Here is a 14,909-nt window from a genome sequence, read left to right on the forward strand (position 1 = left end):
GAAGTAGTTGGTTACACACACACACACAAGAATGTATGACTCCAAGAGAATGTGACAAGATGACATTAATATTGAGACAGTTTAACTGTCATATTAAACTGTTTAACTCTTAAAAGGTGTTTGGCTACCAGCTGATGAATTATTCAAGCTAAATGTTAGTAGATGATAATGGCCAATTTTTGTCCCTTTTTTGAAACATACTTGGCTTTTGAACCAGAACCTGAGTAGCTAATGATGACTGCTTCAGGTAAGGCTGATCTCTAGTTATTCAGACAGATACTGTGTTATTCTTTAAATATCCAAAACAGTTCAAGTCAGAGGCCCAGAACCTAAGGAATTATTGTGGTTGGTTGAAATAATTTAACTCTTGAATACATTTATTCTCTATTAATGACCAAACTCTTGGTTGTGTGTGTGTGTATGTGTGTTAATATACTAGGTGTGGTAATGCTCAGATTTGAAGAGAAGAAAGAGGAAATCTTCCAGACTCTCTCCCTCACCCCCGGAGGCCAGAACCACTGAATAGGAAGAGAAGTAGAAAACACCTTCCGGTGACTCAAGAATTAAGACACTGCAGGGTGCAGCATTGTGGTTAGGGCGTAGGGTGAACTGGCTGTTGGCACAGCTGTAGTTTTGTTTGTTTGGTTGGTTGTTTTAGCTTTTTGATCCAAACTGATGACCATTGCTGGGAAGCAAGATCTCTGGAGAAGTTTTGTAGTTTCTTTTGTACATTTGGAATTAAGGAGGGAATGTAAGCAAGATTACCTGAAGGTGGGAGGAAAGCGGGGGGGGGGGGGGGTGTATGTGCGGGGTCCTCCTGACTGGATCACAGGATAACAAGATTAGATGCTCCCTTGAGGGTGGGAACGAGGTCTGGAAAAAGAGAATTACTCTGTCATTCCAAAGACCTGTGGACTTAGATGCACAAGAACAGAGGACGTGTCTTGCTTAAGGCAAAGATAAACCTTTTAGAGGCCTGGGGTATGATCTGCCCAGTTAAGAATTTGTGATCACATCACCTTGTTACATCACTTTTGGTCAGATTTATTATAGAGCCCCCTTTCATCTACAGCTGCCCCTGCTGGTCATAACTCAATCCCAAGGATGCATCAATGACCTGCCTTTTGGTCAGATAGTGTGTTCTCACACAGTGCTAGGAAGTCTCAATATTGAGGTCATCTTGTCACATTGGCCCAAAAGGGAAGGGCGGGTAAATGGAAGGCAGTGAGGTCTCAAGGTCATCACGTTACAGAACAGCAGTGGGGGCCTGCTGGGGGACCCCCCCCCCCGTGCAAAAGTCCAGAGGCAAAGATTTGGTGATAAAGGAAAGGATTCTATTCAAAAGCTACACAATTCTGGAAAAACAGCTTTCCACATGCATTAGTCACTTAAGCCTATCAGTTAAGGCTAAATTCTTTAGTTACAGTTTAATCATTTAAATCTATCAATTAAGGCTAAAATCTTGAGAACATCATAGCTCCCCTATCATTCCCCCTGTTGGCTTTTAATTATCTTATTTCTATAGGATTCGTTTACAAGCTAAAACAACATAAGATACAAAAGCTACACAATTTTGGAAGAATGGCAGGCTTCTGCCTCAGAGCCTGTCCCCTCTAGGACACCCAAAGAAGAATAACCCTGGACCCTCTGCCAGGCCAGCCTGATCCTAGGCTGCACCTGGAGTTTCTTCATCCAAAATACCGTCCTTTGGGGAACACAGGCAGCTGCAGCACGATCACCCAGGCATCCCTGAGGAAAAGAGCCAGAGAGTCCGTTTCTGCCCTTATTTTATTATTTTTTTAAGATTTGTTTATGATTTGACAGAAAGGGAGGGAGGAAGAGAGGGAGAGAAACATCAATGTGTGGTTGCCTCTCACCCCTACTGGGGACCCGGCCTGCAACCCAGGCATGTGCCCTGACTGGGAATTCAACCGGTGACCCTTTGATTAACAGGCCAGTGTTCGACCACTGAGCCACACCAGCTGGGGCCTGCCCTCCTGTTTTAAATCTCCTGGCCCATAACTCCATGCTCTTTGGAGGTATTCAGCTTCTCAGCCAGTCCTGTTCGGGACTGTTTACCAATGCCTTGGGCAACCTCCTCCTTCGCACTCCTCTCCAGTGATATGATCCGATCTCTATCATTCACTGCAAACAAACAAAAACCAAAAAACAAAAAACAACCCCACTCTAGAGCATGTCCCTCCTGTGAATTATCATGATCTGTTTTGTCACCTTTCTTATTTTTCTATATTTTGCATCTAGAATAACATTTACATAAGCCATAAAGGGAGAATTAAAAGTTATCTTACACATCTTCAGTAGTCATGAACAGTTGGAATATATAGAAAAACCCAAAGACCAAGTGTAACTATTATAATGACTAATACTATTAGCAGACAGGTAAAGACAATTGAATGATTGGTTTCTGAACTCAACATCAATCTGCAGGTAAACAGGCCTCGTCGATGTCTTGGGACAGATGCTACCTCTGATGGTGGTGGCATCTTGTCCTTGTGAATTCTGTGGTGCCTGCTGTAGGTGGAGGTGAGTGGCAGAGTCCGGGGCAGATGTCCATTCAGTTAGGCGCCTGATATGTCCCTTTCAATGAGTTTGGAGAATGTCATTTTATGGGATGTCCATTCCAGTGACCAGGATCTCCAGGTGGCAGTCAGTGATCTCTAAAGTCCTTGTGTCCTGGAAGCTCTCTGTTAAAGGAAGTCGATACCTGTTTGGTATTCTCTGAAAGTGACTTTATAAAACCTTGGCAATAGTGTAAGATGTATCAGTTTAGTAATGTCAGCTCATAAGTTCCTTCATCTAATTTAAGTCCAGCTTACATGCACTGTGATATATGAAGGACTTTTTTTAAAGGGGGGTTTCCTAGGCAGCCCAGAAGAACCAAGCAGCTATTTTGGGTTCCCCATATCCCAGCTATTTGTTTAATTTACACCCACTGTTTACCCATACTGTATCTCCTAGAATTTTTTATCACTTATCTACAATGCTTCCCATGCAATTTAGCATAAAAAAATCTTTTCACACCACAAAGTTATTCCTATGTATATTGATATTTTAACCCTTAAAACTTCAATTTCTAATGAAAACTAAGCAGTAAGCAATTAGCATTTTTTAGCTAGACCAACTGATGAAGACATTTTATAACTTCTGGAAACATTTCATAGACATCAACATTAGTTATTAACATGGACTTATTTTTGTAAAGCCTGGATAAATATTACATCTAATATCAATAACTCAAAAGATATGTCTGATCTACTTAGATCAGCAAACTTAAACTAACTTTAATTTACTAAGGATTAACCTTAGATCACATGAACTTGAACAGCTTTTGAGTTAGTTTCTGTATTTCTGAGAATTTATAATACCCAATCCTTACAATCATTGGCCTTCAAATCAGTTAATTTTAATGTATTAGATTAATTTCAAAGGTAGGAAAATTATCTCACATTTACAACATACATATGTAGACACACAGAGACCTTACCCCTGAGGGAAAACTCACTCGTTTATAAAAATTTGGATCCAGATTTTGTTCTGGCAGTTGGGATAAGAAGACACGTACAGTCTGTCTGTCCTTGACAAGTTAAGCAAGTTGCCAATGACCTTCCCCCTTTTAAAGTGAGGACAGCTGTTTTTAATTCCTTGAAAGAATTGGATTGCCATATAAATGGCATCATAAGTTGATCCATTTATTTAAATCCCCTTTTTGAAGTTTTGAGATACTAATTAAAGATGCTTTCCCTTCATTCTTCCTCATTTTATAGCTGGCTTTTTCTAGCTGTGTGTTTGAAAGATGAATTTAGGAGTATCAAAGGATCCCCATCTTGGCATCTTCCTGCAGGAGTATTAATGGGAGGCCAACTGTGGTTAGGCTGGTTGGCCTTAGAGGCACAATTTCCCATATTAATTTTGGTTTCCTTTGAGATCTGTGGAGTCTGAACAAGGCCCTAGGGAAAACCAGCCTTTACAAGCATGTCTCTGGATGAGTCCAGTGTGGGGGCTACCCCCCTAGGACTGCTCCAGGCCCTGTAGGACATTTGTCCTCAGGCAACCTCACAGTGATTCTTAGGCATCTACGCACACCCAAGATTTGGGTTGTGGAAGCGAGCGTCCTGTCTCTTTCAGAGCCAAAGCAAGTTCAGTCTCTCACTTAACCAGCAAAGACTTCGTTCAGATTCTCAACAAGCAATCCAATTAAAAGTCAAAATTAAAAGAAGCAGTCACCCATTATTTTTCCCTTTCTCAACCCTTATCCACCTCGAGGATTTTAAAGATTTTGTTTATTTTACTTTCAGAGAGAGGGGAAGGGAGGGAGAAAGAAAGGGAGAGAAACATGCAAGAGACACATTGATCCATTGCTGGAGCCTGGCCCATAACCCAGGCATGTGCCCTGGCTGGGAATTGAACCAGTGACCCTTCAATTTGCAGGCTGGCATTAAACCCATCAAACTACACCAGCTAGGGCCCATCAGTTTAGTAATGTCAGCTCATAAGTTCCTTCATCTAATTTAAGTCCAGCTTACATGCACTGTGATATATGAATCACTGTAAGAACAGCTCAAATAAAGTCAGGACCTGCCACTTAACACCAGGAGGGCTAGAATTCCAAGAGAAAACTCACCCTTGTTCCCCCAGTGCAAAGCAGGGAGCTGGTGGGGCACAGCGGGCCCATGCTGGTACCTAGCACCAGGTTCCAGCCCACAGGGTGGTCCTGGGTGGGCTTCTTCAGAATCCTGCTGATGCCAAGTACATTTTGATGTCAGAGATGTCCAAACCTGCAGAAAATTTTTATAAGGGTTTATTTGAGCCAAACTGGTGACATGCTGGAAAGCAAGATCTCAATGCTCTGGAGAACAACAGTTTAGCAGTTTCTTTTATACATTTGGAATTAAGAAGGGAAATAAGAAAAATTACATGAAGCGGGAGGAATCAAGGTAGAAGATATCTGAGATTACATTCGCTCTGAAGGGTGGTGATAGGAAGGAGGTCTGGAAAAGAGGATTACTTCCGTCATTTCAAAAGCCTGAACCCAGATGCATGGAGCTGGCTGCGGGCAAAGGTAAACCTTTTGAGGTCCTGACCTGACTACCCACCATGGCCTGCCCAGTTAGAATTTCATGGTGACATCACCCTGTGCTCACTGTTGGTCAGATTGATTACAGAGCCCCCCGTTTCATCCACATGGCCTTGCCTGTACATGCTTTTACAGGGAACGTAGAAAATTAGAGCTGTGAGAGCTGGACTCTTTAGGAACCATTTCAATAAGAAATGAGTGGACCTGTATTTGTTTTCTAATTCTCACCGCAAATCCTATCCTTAAAAATGAGACAGTCATATCACGACAGGTTTCGGGATGCCTCAGATCACACCACCAGTTTCAAGGAACAGGAGATGGGTAGGATGGGAGGGAAGGGGTTCAGAATAAGCCTCCCCAATTGTGCCACTTTGGCATGTGGACTACTTTCAGCTGAAGTCAGCAAAGGCCCAGGAGGCTCAGCAAGAGCTTTCTCATTTCCCCTCGAACTGCTTAAATGCATTTAGACAGAAAGCCTGGTCCAGGAAGAGAGTTATCACCAGAGATAACTGCAAAGAGTATGGGCTAGGCATGGTAAGCTGAAGGGAGCCTGGCAGGTCCTGTTTGTTCAAAGTCTAAAGTCCCCTATAGACTTTGCCCCAGTACGGCAAACCTTTGTTAACCAAAAATTTGCTTTTCCCATCTTCCTGTAAATTGTCTTCTTTCCCTTTGAAGCCCCAGTCGCCCAGCCCCTTCTCCAGTTGTCTGCGGGAGTCGATTTAACCAGTGGAAGAACCTAGAAGGGAAGAAAGGAAAAGTTTTCTTCCCCTGTAGGAAGAACCGCAGAGATGCCTCATCCAGTTGAACGGATATGGAACTCCTGGCCCACGTAGGCTTTTTCTTATCTCTTTTAATCCTTATAACAACTGTGGGAGGTAGGACGAGCTTAGAAACTGTCCTGGGTTGGAGATCTCCACTCTCCTAGAAAGTTCTGGGCCAGATGACAGGAAATCTTCCTTTGCGTCTGTTGTGGCGCTTGACCCACTGCAGCAAGATGGGCAGGAGGCGATGTGGCAGCCCTCTGCTTGCAGCCCAGAGCAGCAGGGGGTGTGGTCTGTCCAGCGTGAGGTCCCGGGGAACGTGCCTCACGATGCCACAAGCCTGATATGTCTTCTTTTCAATGCTTCCTGGAACAGGGTGGAGGAGTACCAAGAGTTCCAAACGGGGAAAAAGGTCACGTTCTGAAGAGCAGCGCTTCTCCCCAGGGGTTGTTGCTGTGTCTTCCTGCAGCTGGATGGGGGAGTAGCTTGAGGTTTTGTCAGCAGGCCATTCCTCAGCGGAGCTCCAGTCTTGCCCTAAATGTGGGAGACTGGCTGTGTCGTGGTGACTCATGACACCAGGGGAGCCCTCCTCCCACCTCCTTGCCTGTGCTGAAGCCAGACTCGAGGCTGCTGTCGGCGGACAGTCTGTCTGCGGGAGACGGAGCTGATGCGCGGGGATTTAGAGGTGCTGAGGACTGATGTGCGTGTGGTTCACAGGGCACACGTTACTAAGCCTGTCTTCAGAGGGCAATACTCTCTGCTATCCTTAAGAAAGGAGGAAAGATGTAGCTGGAGAAGCAATTATCAGGAAACACTAATGGTATTGCGAGTCATCACAGTTACATGTCTAGGGGCAAGTTTTCAAGTTTATTTTCTTTACTCAAGGATCACATTTGTGCAAAGGCATCTGTGCACAAACATATTAAACACTATGTTTGTATCATTTGATCATGAGATTAACTCCGGTATATGTTAGAGGGATGTGTCTGAAATCACTGGTCAGGATGCCCAGCATCACCTTCTCAAGGCCAAAGGCGCCATGTGGGCCTAACAGATCTCACTAGTACTCGGTGTATTTTTATTACCAACGCTGGGAGAGAAGGGATGAGGCTGTCAGTCTGCAGAGAGCTTTGCTTTTCCCCACTGCAAGTCAGACAGGAGAGCCCTGTCCAGTCGGTTCCAAATCTGCTTGTCATTCAAGCTCAAGTCCGAGTCTCCCTGCCTGTCTCCCTCAGCAGCAGCCTTCACCGTGTCCGGCAACACGTAGCTACTGCAGAGGCAACCGCAGAGCAGAGCGGGGAGGAGGAGATGTTGAGAGTGCTGGTCGGAGTCTTCTCGGGGGCTCTGAGACCTGAACAAGAACAGAGCTGTGTACTTGCACGATATGATCTCTTTCCTGAAGGGACCAAACATTTGGATATTGGGCCTAAAGAGGCAAAGAGTTGATTTTTAGAAACCTAGGACACAAGGTTCTTGAGTTTGTACAGCCTTGGGGAATTAAATGCACTAAATAAAACTCAAGACATTTTCCTTTTACTGATGGTAAGCAAATGCGTTTCCCTTAAGTAACAGTCTCTTCAAAGTTATTACCCAAGTCACATTTTAGGGATGAGGGAAATTCTGCTTACTTCAAATGGCCCGAATGGACGTGGGCATTCTTTTTCTAGTTCAGACCACCTCCTTCAGTAACACTGCAACTGTGTCTTCAATAAGCTGGTTCTCCAGGGACGGCTTTAGGGTTTTAAGAATTAGCAGGAGCATTCCTTTAGAAGACTAGAAACCCCTTTGCATGGAGTTAAATGTGCCATGTACAGTGTGAGTCTGTAACTTTATTTTTTTAAAGGTTTTATTTATTCTTAGAGAGAGGGGGAGGGAGGGAAAAAGAGAGTGAGAAACATCAGTCAGTTGCCTCTTGAATGCGCCCCAGCTGGGAACTGGCCCGAAACCCAGGAATGTGCCCTGACCAGGAATTGAACCAGCGACCTTTTGCTTTTCAGGATGATGCCCACCCCACTAAGCCATACCAGTCAGGGCTGAGTCTATAATCTCAGTATCTTTGTTTTTCTCCAGGTTTCACAGGCTTGTTATGCCTGACGAGTCATAAACACTCTGTCCTATTCAGGCAGTTTGAAAAAACTGACCCCGATGTACCCCTGAGTTTCCTCCAAATCTGTTACTCTGCCAGTGGGCTCCCTGGGGCTTGGTGGACTCTCCCGTGTGTCAGCCCAGTTCAAAACCCATCTCCCTCGACTTGCTGGGAGCCTTGGGAGCAGGTGGAGATTCCCGTAAGTGGAGGTCAGAGCAGTAGGGAAAGTGGAGTTACCTTTATGCTTTTGAAAAATGCCTGCTTACTCATAACACTGTCTTCTGTGAGTCTCCAACCAAAGTGTGAAGCAGGCTTCCTCTTAAACAGTTGGCATGATTTAACTTTGCTGAATTTCTCCTTCCAAAGTCTGTGAAACCAGCAGAAGATGTGAGGATTGCAGCTATCTGTAAGGCTTCAGGCATAGGGTGGTGTGCGGAGGCAGACAGTGATGTTCCTTTTCCCTGCTTGCTGTCATTGGCTTCTTCCAGGGATTCCCTAGTGATCAGGACCCTAAACAGAAGTGCTGTCCACAGGCATTGCTAAGGTCAGGTAGGGCTGTTCTGATCTCTTCCCCACCAGCTGGTTGCATCATTCTGTTGATGCACTTGTGTTCTCGTTTCACTCCAATGGAGCCTGGAGATGTTTATCAAGGCTAAAGGTGACATTTCCTCCTAAAAGATCATAATAGTATTCAGTGTATTTTTATTACCAGCACTGGGAGAGAAGCAGGGAGGCTGTGTCAGTCTGCACAGAGCTTTGCTTTTCCCCACTGCAAGTCAGACAGGAGAGCCCTGTCCAGTTGGTTCCAAGTCTGTTTGTCACATGGGCATCCTTGAAGTTCGGGTTCATTCTGTCCTATGGTGCCTTCTTAAAAGACCGGAAATAGCAGCGATGAAACATTAAGTCTCCTCTGGGCTTGACTTGCAGATGAGCTAACCTGAAGCACAAAGAAGTTCACAAGAGGGACAGTTCCCTCAAGTACAACAGGCAGGTATTCATTCCATTACAATATTTGCTCTTTTCACTATTACTTTAAGATTTAAAAAAAATTAGACTGCTCTGGCCAGCATGGTTCAGTTGGTTGGGCATCGTCACCCAAAGTGAAAGGTTGCTAATTCGCTTTCCGGTCAGAGCACATGCCTGGGCTGCAGGCCCATTTCTGGTTGGGGCAGGTAAGAGAAGCAACCGATCTCTCACACACTGATGTTTCTGTCCTGTTCTTCCTCCCTGCTTTCCCCCCCTCTCTAAAAATAACTAAAATCCTAAAAAAAAATTAGACCATTTCTTGTGCTTTTAAAAAAAATATTTTAATTATTTATTTTTAGAGAGAGGAGGAGGGAGAGAAACATCGATGTGTGAGAGATATGTGGATTGGTTGCCTCTCACACACCCCCAACTGGGGACCTGGCCCGCAACCCAGGCATTGTGCCCTGACTGGGAATCGAACCAGCAATCTTTTGGTTTGCAGGCTGCCACACCAGCCAGGGCTCTCGTGCCTTTTAAACTAGAGTATGCACACACAGCACTCTGATAGTCATAGCTTCAGTATTACTCAGTTCATTGTGCTCTTACAATAAAACAGCCTCCCGTCAGCCCCCCCACTCCTCCCCACTCCTCCCCACTCCTCCCCACTCCTCCCCACTCCTCTGGCCTGTGGGCTGCAAGTGGTGTTCTCTGCAACCTCCTCATATTGCACTGCGCCAACACGCAAACTTCTCACTTCTATGAAATTGCTTAAGTGTTCTCCAAACACAGCACATACAATTCTTCTTTCAGGCTCCTGTTCACTCTTTAGAAACCAGTGCTGGGCTCTGCTTCACTAGTCCTTCGGGTGCTACAATGCTATTGGAACAGTAGGCATTAGAGGAGAAAGCGCCCAAGAGGCTATACCAGAATGGTGTAGTATATTTACTGATTCAGCTCTGGAATGAACTACAGTAGTTAGGGTTACCAATAGTTAGGATCATAAACCTAAGTATTTGAGTTCTTAATCACTTAAAGCTTACAGCAGTCAATAGAATTTAAAAGTACTCATTGTGGCAGAGATTGCTAGCTGTCTGCTGAAATCCATTTCCATCACCTTCTGGACCTAACTTAGACCTGCATTTGCTGGCCAGGGCCATGTGAGCAGGGGTGACGTACCACCTGTTAGACCAGGACCTTTAAAAGCAGAAGTGTGCCTTCTCAGTGTTTGCTGCTGCTTCCGCTGCCTCGAACCCGGGGAGACCTGACTGGCCACAGAGATGGCAAAGCCCTAGGTATGGCAGAGCCAGAAGGAGCCTGGTCTCTGAATCACTGCATGAAGGAAGGCCTCCTGCTGACCTAGAATATCCACCTGGATGTTAAATGAACAAGAAACCAATTTACTGGGTTTGGGCTGTTGTTTGGGGGGGGGGGGCTCCGTTACAGCACTTCGTCCTGTCCAACAACCTTATTTAAAAGAGCAGTATGGTGATGTTTGAGGTCCGCCAGAAGACAGCAGTCGCCCTAGGGAGTGGGGCAGGGCACTTTTCACCATTAGACACTTCCTTATCAACGTTATAAAAAATTCCTATTGCCGGTAAGGAAAGAAAACAAGAATTAGCAAAACAGTGCTGGCACGAACTTTACTTGTAGGAGTCATTCCTTGGCCACCCCAATTATCACTGACTTTCCTTTCACTCCTTCAGCACTCATTCTCCCTGTCCTTACCTGGGACGTACTGTGCAAACTAAAGAGCAGAGCTGGAGTCAGGTCAGGCAGGCCACTCAGGGGGGCCTCACAAGAAAGTAATCCCTTCAGGGGGTCTGGTCCTCCAGAACAGAAGTTTTGATGTGTGCAGAGCTTAGCAGACTTTCAGACCCAGAGATTCATGCAAACCACGATGTGTAACCCCACGTGCCAGTGGAGAGTCATGGCGGGCAACGGCCCTTCCAGCACCCACTATCGGGAAGCCCTCTTGCTGATATCAGGGCAACTGGGAAACTAAGTGAATAACCAGAGGGCTGTTTGCTGAGCAAGGAATGGGAGCAAAGGGAGTTGCATGATCTTGAAGAACCCACCCTCCAGCCTGTGAATTAATCTAGTGATCCGCTCCACAGAGTCACACATTTAATGACCAAAATCCTCTTGTGAAATCCAGTCTCTCTTCCCAGGAGAGTGTTGCTATAAGACTGCCAAATTCTCTCTAGGTTCCTTTTGAGGCTTTCTGCAGCCTTCTTCTGATAAATAATAGTGAGTCCAATGCAGTTTCCTGTCACACTTCCCTGAGTCTGCGTTCTAGATTCCATGGCTGGACTTGAGTGTCCCCCAAGTTCTGTCACTTGTCCACCAGGTCAGTCGATTTCACTTCCGTGTACTTCTTGGTCATGTGAGGATTAAGTGAGTTAAAGTAGTTTTCAAAAATTAGTTCGTACTAACATTCTTTAATTAGATTATAAACCTTTTTTTAATTATACATCTCATATTAATCACCAGGCAAGCCCTGGTGTGTTATACCTGGTAAGGACTCAAATGCTTGGTGTGGCGTAAGGAGGTGCTGAGATAAACATGGACTTGGGAGTCGAGGCATCGAAGTGCAGGCACTAACAGGCAAATCCTGCCCGGCCTGGACTGTGGCCAACAGTGGCAGGCCTGACACTGCCCTGAGGTTAGTTCAAACTTCATTTCTCTTAGATCTAGTTTCCTCACATATTTTGAGATTTCGAAGTACATAATGGCTTTACTCACAGCTGTCTTTCTTTCTAAGAGGTTTTTGTGTTTCATTTAGTCTTTTCCCCCTTCTTCCCGCTGTGTTTGGCCTGTTGTCATGTTCTCCTTCTGCCTTCAACACCTGCCTCCCCTTTGTGTTGAGTTGTCCAGATCGGCTCTGGTTCTGGGCCTTTTCTATGACTATTTGTGGAAATGCAGTGACCAAAAGACATGTAGAGGATTCTAGCTGCAGCTGCATCTGCCCTTAAACTGAAAATGGGATGATGTTTTCCGTTCCGCTTCCAGTGTGCTTTTGGGGGTGACCCCTTGGTTGGCCTTATGTTCCAGGTCACTGTTGGGCTTGGGTTGGTTGTAGGCCACTGCTTCGTTTTACACTTTATACTTCTGCATTTTTAAACATTTTATCAATAGTTTGGCTTTGGATTGAGTTTGGATTCAAAAAGTATTGCTCAAAATTGTACAACTTAAGTTCAAGATGGGTCCATGCTGGTCTGTCAGAATCTAAATCTTTAATACAAATCTCTGCAAATATTAAGATTCCTGTCCTGGGACTACTTCCCCTTTCTTCTCCAACATACCTGCACTCCAGGTGAAGCAGCGGGTCTTAAGGATATAATTGTGTTCCCTGGTAGTTCAGATCCCTCCCTGATAGATTTGGATTATTTAGTCCTCACCCTAAATGTGGCTAAGTTGGAAAGGCTAGTACTTACACCAAGGATAAAAATTAACGTGTATGATTGATGTCCCGGTGTGCTGGAATATGTGCAACTGGGTTGGAAAATGTTACAGCTGTCAGAATATATCACTAGTTGTTTTTTAAAAATTATTTTTTTAAAAGAGAAGTCAGTGCCTTTATTGGCTGAACAAGCTCCTTGAGGGGGATGAGGCAGGAGTGGGTGGCCCCTGCTGCCCAGCCAGCCCTGCCTCATAGGCTTTTGTCGGCAATGGAGAATCGCCCAAGTAGTGGCTGATCATCTTGGGCTTGATCCCCACCCAGGTGAAGGTCTTGCCTTGGTAGTCGCCCACCATGCTGTCTTTGTCCCTTGTCTCAGGCAGGAGGATCCTGTCCCACTGGTGCATCTTCACCCCGATGGCTTCTATGTGGGTGGTGGCTCCTGGTTGGCTCTGCACAGGTGCTTCGAGGGCCGAGACTGCGGCTGCAGCCGGGTGCTGTGCAGCTGGCCAAGGTGCACACCATGTAGGAGACCTTGTGGAAGGTCTGCGTCTGCTCTACGTCCACCTTGTTCATTCTTGGGAGAGGACTGTCTGGTTCGTAAAGTGTTGTAATCAAGTGAGACTCTTTGGGAGACAACTGCATAGTCAAGAACACAAATTTTGGGGGCAGATGGCCCGGATTTGGATCCAGATTCTGACATTTAGCAGCTTGTGTGACCTCAAGACCTAGGTTTATAACATGGAAGTTCCTGTATATGTATTTTTGTCCTAGATAAACTTTCTTTAAATCCTGTTGGCTCCTCTTAGTATTTTACTTCCACATTAGAACTCTGACTAGAGGTCTAATTGCTACACAATTTGTGATCATTAAAGTCAGTTAACATTTCTGTGCCTTGCTTTCCGAAACCCCTTCTTCACCTGCAAAATTGTTTCTAATAGCGCCTCCCACAGGCCTGCTGGGAGATAATTCTGCCAGTCATGCCACATTTTGAATTTCACCATGAGAAAATGAGGATGATGTGGACCTTGTCACAGTTTTTGTTGGTGGCCCAGGCCAGTAAAAGTTGGAATAACATTTCCAGTTAATCTTACCATTCCGTGCTTTTTCCAGGCTGCCGCCTAAAAGACTTTGGAGATTTAAGTTTCACTCCAGTCCCCAAAGACGATCTCTACAACAACTTGATAGTGAATCCTCGCTCCGTGGGCCTCGCCAACCAGGAACTGGCTGAGGTGGTGAGCAGAGCAGTGTCGGGCGGCTACAGCTGTGTCACCGTGGGAGGGGACCACAGGTAAGCTGGGAGCTGGGGTGCTGGTGATCTAGAATGCATGATACCTTGGGCTCATCAGTCAGCTGGTCTGTTTCCTGAGTAAAACACCCTTCAGAGTTTTTAGGGTGTGATGAAAAAAATTCATAAACAGAAACCTCATTTAAAGTGAAGTAGGGAGGCCAGGGGAAGAGACTCACATGCCCTGTCAGTTGATCTCGAAGTACAGCAGGAGGAACTGTGTAACAGCCCTCCCAACTTCTCTTCCCCTCGATAGAATTTCTTCTCCTTTCTTTTAGTGGATGTGCATTTGGCCCACCATGCTTGCATGTTCTGGGTTACAATGCTCTTGATCCCGGAAAAAAACCCATCTTCCTGGAGAAAAAGCTGGCTTTTTGTTTAAGGTCAACAGTGTGCATAAAAGCATTTTGATGTCTAAGATTGTGAGCTGCTGGAGGCACAGGTGGTCTTGTTAGGACACATTGTATAGGAGGACAAGTTCAGAGGAAGACTATGCAAAGTTTTTAGACACACAGTACGGTTTCATGCTTACCTCTTGGAACTCTTTCTTGAGAAACTGTCATGATTTTCATTTGGCTATTGGGAGAATTGGAAGGATCCATCAATAGGCTGGACTGGGCGCTTTTTTTTTTTAAATTTTTTATTTAAGTAGTTCTGCTAATAGGCTTGTCCCAAATGCCCCACTTGGATAAGAATACATTCTCTACCTCCACAGTAACTGCCCTAGGTGACTGAGCAGTACAGCCTTCCTCTCTCCACGAATCGGAATGTTCTTTACGCAGCACTGCTCCGGTGTGTTCTCAAGGGGCACTAAGGATTGAGGGAAACTTGTGATCTGTTGGGTCTGGATGAAATAAATACATGTGGAATGAGAACATTCTACAGAATTTCAGAAATCAGTCTGGGCTAGCATAGTCAGATTTCACAGGGGAGTATAATTTGAGCTAAGCAATGGTTTTTGTTAGGGGGGAAAAAAACAGCATTTGAGTACTAGGAGTATTGAGTGCTTCATGTGTATTTTCAGTTAATCATCATGTTAATGACATGAGACAAATACACCAGTGCTAATGACATGAGACATCAAGGGTCAGAGTTTAGATACCTTACCCGAGGTGCAGAGCTGGGATTCAAATCCAATGTGACTTTTATAGGCAATTTACTTTTCTCTTGAGATCCAATCTAGCAATTTTCCTTAAAGTGCTTAGAGAATTTTTCAGATCATTTAACAGAAGTTACATCTTTGTTGTAAGTGGAAAGGCAGGTAGATTCCTCAAGAACAAAATTTTAGGTAGAATTAGGAAGGATTCCCAGGTTTT

General features: G+C 45.0%; 1 protein-coding gene across 1 annotated transcript in view; it reads left to right on the top strand.

Annotated features, from left to right (window-relative positions):
• ARG2 (arginase 2) overlaps nucleotides 1-14,909 on the top strand; it is a 38,423-nt gene that overhangs the window by 15,860 nt on the left and 7,654 nt on the right. The window contains exon 3 of the mRNA XM_037125905.2: nucleotides 13,419-13,596. Coding sequence (XP_036981800.2) covers nucleotides 13,419-13,596 — 178 coding nt within the window. The remainder of the gene's footprint in view (nucleotides 1-13,418; nucleotides 13,597-14,909) is intronic.

Source organism: Artibeus jamaicensis, unplaced genomic scaffold (assembly GCF_021234435.1).
Source record: "Artibeus jamaicensis isolate MK-2021 breed Jamaican fruit bat unplaced genomic scaffold, CSHL_Jam_final contig_851, whole genome shotgun sequence".
Lineage (NCBI taxonomy): Eukaryota > Metazoa > Chordata > Mammalia > Chiroptera > Phyllostomidae > Artibeus > Artibeus jamaicensis.